The sequence below is a fragment of the Apaloderma vittatum genome, unplaced genomic scaffold (genome assembly GCF_000703405.1).
Source record: "Apaloderma vittatum isolate BGI_N311 unplaced genomic scaffold, ASM70340v1 scaffold17957, whole genome shotgun sequence".
NCBI classification, from domain to species: domain Eukaryota; kingdom Metazoa; phylum Chordata; class Aves; order Trogoniformes; family Trogonidae; genus Apaloderma; species Apaloderma vittatum.
In genome coordinates this window covers 12,685-21,177 of record NW_009724737.1, presented here as the reverse complement: position 1 = coordinate 21,177, position 8,493 = coordinate 12,685, and the positions used below count along the sequence as shown (strand labels likewise).

Here is an 8,493-nt window from a genome sequence, read left to right as displayed (position 1 = left end):
CCGCAGCTGCTGCGGCTGGGTTGTGTAACCGAGGAGTGCACTTGCTCTTGAACTCAAGGTGGATCTTAGCAAGCTGGTGCTAGCTCGACAGGAATCCGAGTAAACAAACAAAAAAAAAAATCTAAAGCTTGGAGAGCATTAGGCAGGAAATAGGCTCGTTGCTTTGAAGGCGAAGGGTAACTTTGTGCGGCGGTGGAGCAGCCGAGATCAGCGTGTGGTGCCGGCTGGGTGCTCCCGAGCGCCGGTTTCCCGCTGGGAGAGGCGAGTGCTGCTGCACGTCTGGAAGATGAGATGCTGATGGGGAGCTTGAGATACGGAGCTCCAGCTGGCATCCTGGAGGTTAGTCGGGAATGACGGGTATAGAGGACGAGAGGGGGGAAAAAAAAGCATGATATAAAAACGCAAGGAAATACAGCAGCAGCTTTGGAAAATGAAGTTGAGGTTGAGCAAACGCGTGTATTGCTTGTGCACACACGTACTCAGACCCCTGCCTGTGCTCATTGTATGAACCAACAAGTTGTCGGACCAAGTTCCCATTTGGTCCTGAGCTGGCAGGATGCTCCCTTGACCGCCAGCCAGGGTTTCTTCGTCTGACATCTCCAAAATTTTGGGCAACTCCCTTTTGGCCCCACAAGGAGTTAATGTCTTACCAGCCCGGTGGAAGCGTGTTCAAATCAGGACTTGGTGGGTCTCTTACTGGTGCAACAAATGCTTGGTTTTTTGCGTGATAGCTGCTCGGTTGCGTAAGGCTGGCGTTGGTCATCATTTCCCTTGCTTGGCGTAGGCTTAGGGCACCCGCCAGCTGCCACAAGGTATTTTCCACCATCTCCCCCAGTCCCATGCCTCGAACTGGTGCGGTTTCGCCTTGTTTGGAATCAAAGCTTTTGGGAGCTTGAGGGATTTAATCTGCTTGGAGCAAAACCGGGGATGTTTGCGAGCTCTGGCCAGCACTGGCTGCAGGAATAGCTGCTGGGTTTTCCCTCATGGGGACCAGATGTGCCGAGTGGTGCTGCTGTTTTGGCCTGCTCATCTGCCTGCGTTTCACTCTGGAGATGTAGTAAAGGAACTGCTGAGCAGGGTAAGCCCTAGACTCTCGGTTTCACAAACCCCAAACCGGCTGAAATAGTTGGTCGTGTTGCAAGAAGCAGAAACTTGCTTTGCTCTTGATACTCTCCTCACAAGCGGTTGGTGAAACTTGATCCTTTTTACGGTGAGCGGGACAGGAGATGGGCTCCTCCTGTCTGCAAAGTTACCGTAAAACTTCCAAACCAGTTTATTTGTCTTTCTGAGTTTGTCTCATAATTTTTGCTTTTTTCTCCTTTAATGTCGCAAGCGACTTCCTGATGCTGGTCGGTGGAGGGTGCAGCTGACCTTTGGGAAGGGCAGTCAGACCCCGAGCCAAGGCATCGCCACAGACCTCGCTGCCATTTCTACCAAATTCTGCTGGTTTTGCTCTGAAACGTTTTCCAGAGTATTGGTTTAGCACTATTGGTCCTTGTTTGCTTACAGCTCTCTTCTCTCGCCTTTCTACTGGGATCAAGTGCCTTGCATTTAGCTGGCTTTTGCCTTCTTTTCTCTTTTTTTTCCATCTTTTTTTTGGGGGGGGGAAGCTTATCACTGCCTTCCCGCAGGCACAGCCCAAGGTTATGACTGTCTCAAGATGTCACCCTATTTCAGGACACAAATGCCTGTTGAGCCACCAACTTTCTGCTGGTGTTTTGACTCATGAGTTCCAAATGAGCTTTTTGATTCCCAGCTGCAGCCCCCACATGCATGCCCAGGAAGCTCGTGGACCCCCTTAAAGCCATTTACTGTGCAAATTGCGCATCCGATCTCTCCCGCATCATGTGGTTGTTTAAGAAGGTTACGGAGGCACAGTGTAGATGCGACCTTTGAGGTGGACTCATGGAGTTGGGTGGTGGTAAGGTGGGTCATGCCCAGGTTGGCTGCAGGGTGCCACTGGCCTGAGGGTTTGTTTGCAGCCAAGCATGAAGGTCCCCTTGTCTGAGCCATTTCCCCGATGTCAGGAGGTGAAAATGAGTGTATTTCCCAGCCTGATCTGCTTTCCATAAAACCTCCACACATTGCAATAAGTGAAGGGGGCCGTGCAGGACATCGGTGCCCAGCTGGGGATGTTCTTTGGGACTGTGGCCCCTCCGTCCCGCTTGACCCTTTTGGTCTCAGTGTCAGGAGCTGCTCCTGTGCTGGGCATGGAGAGCAGTGGCAAAATGACTTGAAATCAAATCTGCTTTTTAGTGTTGTCTTGCACCGATTCCTTTTTTTCAGTGTTTTTTGTTACTCTATACCCTTTCATTGGTATTGAAGTAATGAACTGAAATCCAGTTGCTAAACAGAGCTTACTTCATTATTACTCTGTTGGTTTTGCCACTCAAAGTGGGTGTATTGGCCAGAAGGGTCTAGTTTTGCATGTTGCTCGGTGGTCCTGGGCATGAGGGACCAAACCAGCAGACTCCTTTTTTTGTTGAAGATGTCCTCCTGCTCCCGGCCTTCTCTTTCAGAAATTTTGAGTGATGCTAGCCATGCACCCTCAGCAGCTGGATTCTTTTAGGGACCAGAAGTGCCAACCTGAATAAATAGCTCGGTTTGTTCAATAGCAAGTAAAGGTGCTTGGTCCTCCTTCACTGGGACTCGCTGTTGTCTCCAAGCTTGGAAGTGCATGTGCAGCAAAAGATCTGGAGATGTTCGGAAGTGCCAGTGCCGCTTTGCTTGAGATAGGGTGTTGTTTTTTTTAAAGAAAAAAAAACCAAACACAACAAAAAACAACTATTGTGTTGTGGTAGTGCACGTCCCACTGGCTTTAATTCCCTGGATGAGTGATGGGCACGTCCCACTGGCTTTAATTCCCTGGATGAGTGATGGAAAGATGCTGGAGGTGGGAAGCAAAGGGAGAAAAGGAGGGGAGCTGTGTGCCCTGCTTGTAGCTTGCTGGTCTGAATTTCTCTTGATGGAGAGCTAGAAATTGGAGTTCTGAGGTGGCAGCTCGCAGCTCAGCTCTGGTGAGGCGGGGGAGGCGCTGCCTGTCTTGCCTTTCCCGACACCATGTCCCACTCGGAGCTGACACGGAGAGGAGGACGAGTAACTCGGGTGACCCCCCCCTTCCCTATGTAACCTCGAGAAGCTGGATCCTGCTGTGTCTGGTTTGTTCATTCAGGGTTGCGTCATGAAGATTACGGGGCGGCGGCAGGTTTCCTTAGAGCCAGCTAAGCGCTTCGTTAAATCATGTCTTAGGGGAGGGGAAAAATAAAATGCACCCTGTAAGCTTTTGCTGCCTGCTAGGGCAACCCCGCTTTTTAATTTGACGTGTCGTAATTAGCCTGGCCGCTGCAGGATCCTCGTCAACTCCTGCGGGCTTGCCTGCTTCTGCCTGATCTGTAATTGCTGCTTCAGGAAGAAAAGAAAAAATAATAAAAATTGAAGTGTTTTGTACAAATCCCAAGCTGTAAATTATTTAGCAGGTGAAACAGAAACGTGCTGTGTGTTTCCAGGAAGCGAGAGACTGCACCAAAAATGATGTGGCGCGGCTTGTGGCTCTGCCGCGATGTGCCTTCTGCAGAGTCATGTTGTTGGGAGGCTTTTTTATTTTTTTTATCTTCTTTTTCCCCTTCTGAATATATTCTTGTTGGCTGGTAGCCCGGCATAAGGAGCAGAGCAAGAGGCGAGGGCTTGTATAACATAGCCAAGTGATTTCTGTGCCTCCGTGTGCAGTTAAAAAGCATTTGGTTCTTTGGTCCTTATACCTTCAGTGGAGGAAAGCCTTTGGAAATTCAAGATGATGTTGGCTCATTCCTCTCTGTTCCTCCTAACTCAGCCTGCAGCTGTTTGAAAATGTGGCTTTGTTTTGTTATTTTTTTTTATTTCCAGTGCTTTTCGTGTTGTTTGAGATTGTGTCAAGCTTTTTTTTTGATATGCATTTTGTTCTTGGTGTCACATCTCTGCTGGCATAATTGACGTTATATCCATGGACCAGAGGTCTTCTGGAGGAAGCAAAGGTCCTGCTTGGTAGCTGGAGCTTCTTGTGGGGGTGGAGCAGCTTTGATGCCAAGAAATTAAGGGAATAAAGCCCCAGGATGGAAATAAGTAGCGAGAAACAGATTTGTAGCCATAGTCTAGCCATGCTCAGCTGGGTGCAGCTCAGTGTCTAAATAAACTGGAGACCTTTTACCTGTTTCTGATGCAATGAGGAACTGAATTACAGCAGAGCTCTTCCAAGAGCTTAAAAATAGCATTGAGTTTCCTCTCCTGTTGCTGATGTGTCCCGTTTAAAGTGGGCTTAGATGTGGTTAGAGGCTTGACACAGAACATCCTTTGTGGTCTTGCCAAACCCTGCTCTTGGCCATAAAACATCACGGAAGGGCAGAGGGGCTGCGAAATAGCCTGATCCTACCTCCTAGCCCGGATTTCATCCCGGTTTGTGTTATTTAGCAAGGTAACTATTTGAACAAGCTCAGATTAATAAATACAGAGGAGGAAGGTTTTACAGGTCAGTGCTGCCACCTGTGAGTGGGTGGTTGTTTTTTGTTTTTTTTTCTTCTCTGGCAAATGCCTGGCTTGTGCTGGAGCCTCTCAGCCTTAAAATGCAAAGCTGGTCTGAACTCTCCTGGGGTGCCCAGGTAGCACGTACTGCTGAAACACAATTAGCAGTATTTACTGCCCTGTCAGGGTGACAGTGTAAATGATGCTTAGTCTCGCCGAGAAGTGTGGTGTCGAATTTAAGGACTTATAACCATAGCTGGCAATGTGTCTGGAGAGCGTGCTGGGGTCTGCACTGGTTCTCTTCCACCCCAACCTCGCCGACCTCCGACCACTGGGTGTGGAAACATCTCTGTGGTCTCACAGCTCTGGGTCGTCCCTTGGGATCCTGCAAGGGGTCGCTGGCAGAGAGGGCTCCAGTCGCACGCTGTCGTTGACTAATACCTCCCGTCTGTTTTCCAGCTGCTCGTGCTCCTTGGCACCGCAGATGGTCAGTCGAAGCTGACCTCCGAGCAGAATGCCATCAGCCTCTCCCCCGGCAAGTACCGCCACCTCGACCGTGCCACCAACAAAGAGCTGATCTGCGACAAATGTCCCGCGGGAACCTACGTGTCTAAACATTGTACGAAGAGTACCTTAAGAGAGTGCAGCCCTTGTCCAGATGGGACTTTTACTAAGCATGAGAACGGCATAGAGCGGTGCCACCCTTGTAGAAACCCCTGTGAACTGCCAATGATTGAGAAAACTCATTGTACTGCCTTGACTGACCGCGAGTGCACTTGCCTGTCTGGTACGTTTCAGACGAACGATACCTGCGTCCCTTACACGGTGTGCCCGGTCGGCTGGGGCGTCCGCAAGAAAGGAACCGAGACGGAAGACGTTAGGTGCAAGCCGTGCCCTCGTGGTACCTTTTCTGATGTGCCTTCTAGTGTGATGAAGTGCAAAACGTACACTGACTGCTTTGCGAAAAACATGGTGGTCATCAAGCCCGGGACAAAGGAGAGTGACAACGTCTGTGGTTCTCCAGCGTCTCTCCCAAACACGTCTTTGACTTCGTCAAGCACCGAAGTGGGTGAAGAGCCCTATGAAGTTCCACCGACCGCTCATCTTCCCAAAGGTAATGTTCACCGCTGAAACACAGGCGTGGGTTTGGTTGTGGGATTTCTCGGTCAGCGTTGGCTTTAGGCTCTTAAAGGCAAGCTGGTCTAAAGCGTGGACGATGCTTTTGCTTCTTGGCTACAAGGCAACTCCAGAGTACATCAGGTTGCCTTCGCTTGTGTCAAACCATGTTTAACATAATCACTTTTACTGAGACTCTGGTCATGGTTGGGCTCCTGGCTGTCCTACTGTTTGAACTGAAAGGGCCTCACTTTTCCCAACTGCTTTTCCCATCTGTGTGTTGTGCTGGCACGAGTCTTTGTGCGTTTGTAGGAAACCTGAGCAGGGTGAAGCAGGAAAATCCTGGCAGGAGCGGAACTTTGCTCCACCAGACTCCTTTCCTGATGAATTCATGGCTTTCCTGCCCTGCTTTCACTGGTTCATTTCGCCCTATACCATGCCAGTACGTTGGCTTGAATGGCACCATTTCCCAAACAGCACTCCAGGAGCCTTGGCTGTGCTGTAAATTTTTTCTTTAACCTTTGAGATTTCTATCAGTTACCACTGGTGGGGCGAACCAGGTGGAATACCAGGTTGAAAACCCCATTCTCTTGTTTAATTGGAGAAAAATAGATCATCACAGCCTTTATAGAGAGGTTTTGGCTGTGTCTGGTTGCAGTGGTGCTGTGAGACCCTGTTTCAGGTGGTACTCCGCACTCCCTGGGAAACAGCCTCCTTACAGGATCTCAGATTGGGCATTTTGTTTAAAAAATTTTAAAAAATAAGGAAAAAGGTGACTTCTGGTGACCTGTACACCTGACTTGGTGAATGCAATAGTGAGGAAGTGTTGGCAGTTGTAGACTCCGAGTGCTTCTCCTTTATTAGGTCTCAAAGCTTGATATGTCGGTGTGTCATTGGGAGAGGACAGGAGGGTGTTCCCTGAACTTTGAAATCAACTTTCATCTAGTTGTCTACAGTTTAAGTGTTTTCTCTGTTTGTGTCCCAGTCAATGTTTTGGGTAATCAAATCAGAGGCAAAATCACGTTACAGATGATTATACCCACTCTCTGGCTCAACTGGGATAAGACGTGATCTTCAAAAGCCGAGTTTCCAAAGCAAGCTCTAGTTCTTTGTCACAAGAGCCCTTCCCATCTCACCAGGCTCTGGTCATGCATCTGGCTGAGACCTGAAAGCTGTTGGTTGATAAGAAAGCTCAATAAAGATGGAAAGTAGCTTCTAGGGGGAAGTTTGGTTGCTTTTGTTGCCTCAGAAACCTTTTTTGTAGCTGATGCACGCACAGTTGCTGGCTGTGCTGATACAAAAGTTTGTGCTTTCTTAACAAAACCCAGTTAGATACTAAGCCCTCAAATTGTCATATATTTCTAGCCCAAATACCAAATTCCACAACTGGAGTAAAAGTGATGTTCATAAACCTAAGAGGGGAAAAAGCAACTCCCTCAAATCGGTAGATTTTCTGAGAAATACGGAGTGTGGGACAAAGAAGGATTGACAGCATGCCTTTAATAACTTACTTTTTTAATGAGCTGCCACTAGCCTTAACCAACAAGGGTCAGTTTTACCTTGAACCTACCTCTGTAACTGTACCCATTTGTTCTCGTAGCCAAACCTCAACTTCACCTCTTCATTTTCTCGCTGCCTGGCGTTGGGTTTCTGTCTGCTGGCCAGGCAAATGCTCAGGCAGGTCTTAGACCGTGATGTGATGCCGTATCGTGTCTCCGGTGCTGTGACACTGAACTCCTCTCTCCTTTTCAGGTCTCAACTCTTCAGTTCCCGATTTTGTCCCCTCTCCAGCGCCACGCGCGTCCAGCGGCATGACGGGGCTGACAGGATACTACAACGAAACCTTGGCCAATGAGACAGAGGGTGTTGGTCGGACCCTCTCAGGCTCCGGCACTACCAGCCAGGCACAGAGCTACCGACACAAGCAGACCAGCCAAGCACTGGCAAAGCAACCGTCGCTGGAGATGGTGGGGGGCGAGAAGTCCAGCACCCCATACAAGCCCCCCCGGCGAGGCCAACAGAACATCCACCAGCACTTCGACATCAACGAACACTTGCCGTGGATGATTGTCCTCTTCCTGCTGCTGGTCCTGGTGGTCATCGTCGTCTGCAGTGTCAGGAAGAGCTCACGGACTCTGAAGAAGGGACCCAGGCAAGATCCCAGTGCCATTGTGGAAAAAGCTATTATGAAAAAGTCCACCACGCCCACGCAGAACAGGGAGAAGTGGATCTATTACTGCAACGGCCACGGTGAGCAGTAGGGACCGGGGCTGTGCGGGGTAGTGTCCTTTCCGCCATCCTGCATTGTGTCTTGGAGGGGCCGCCACCCCCATGTGCAGTGGCTGGTTGCTGTTCTGACTTGCTTGGTCTTGGAGTGAGGACAGAGCCCATCCACTGGTTTCTCAGATGTTTCTTCATCCTTGGCTTCTCCCCCTTCCTGTCCCCGTGGTGTGTCCCTGCTCCTGAGGGAAGAGGAAATGTCATCTTCTTGCCCCAGCTCCTCTCCTTCACCTTCCCACTCATCCTTGGTAGAAAGATCTTGAATGAAGGCTACTTTTTTCTCTTTTTCCACCTGCCTGGCCCTTCAGTTTCCACTTTTCTTTTGTTTCACACTCCTTATTTTCTCGGTGACTCGACATGGATCTGTTTTTCTTTTTTTGTTGTCCTTTTTCCCCTCACTTTCTGGAAGGCTGAGTCATCCCTTGCGTCTTGGCAGCGCCTCAATGTCAGGTTCTTAGCCCTAAATCCCATCTGCTGGCTGGTGTCTCCAGCTCTTTGGCCATACTGGAGCCAGGAAGGTTGTCCTTAAAAGCTGTGTTGTGGAGGTGTGCAGCTCCATGAATGTCATGAAGTCTTCCTGGAGGCTCTGCTTTGTAGTATTTT

General features: G+C 49.4%; 1 protein-coding gene across 1 annotated transcript; it reads left to right on the top strand.

Moving 5' to 3' along the window:
• Window positions 1–4,953: 4,953 nt before the first annotated feature.
• LOC104276359 (tumor necrosis factor receptor superfamily member 21-like) lies at window positions 4,954–7,860 on the top strand (the record flags this gene model as incomplete). Its single annotated transcript, XM_009872642.1, has 2 exons — window positions 4,954–5,608; window positions 7,363–7,860. Coding segments are annotated over 2 exons (1,153 nt in total), but the record flags the coding sequence as incomplete, so codon positions are not given.
• Window positions 7,861–8,493: the final 633 nt, after the last annotated feature.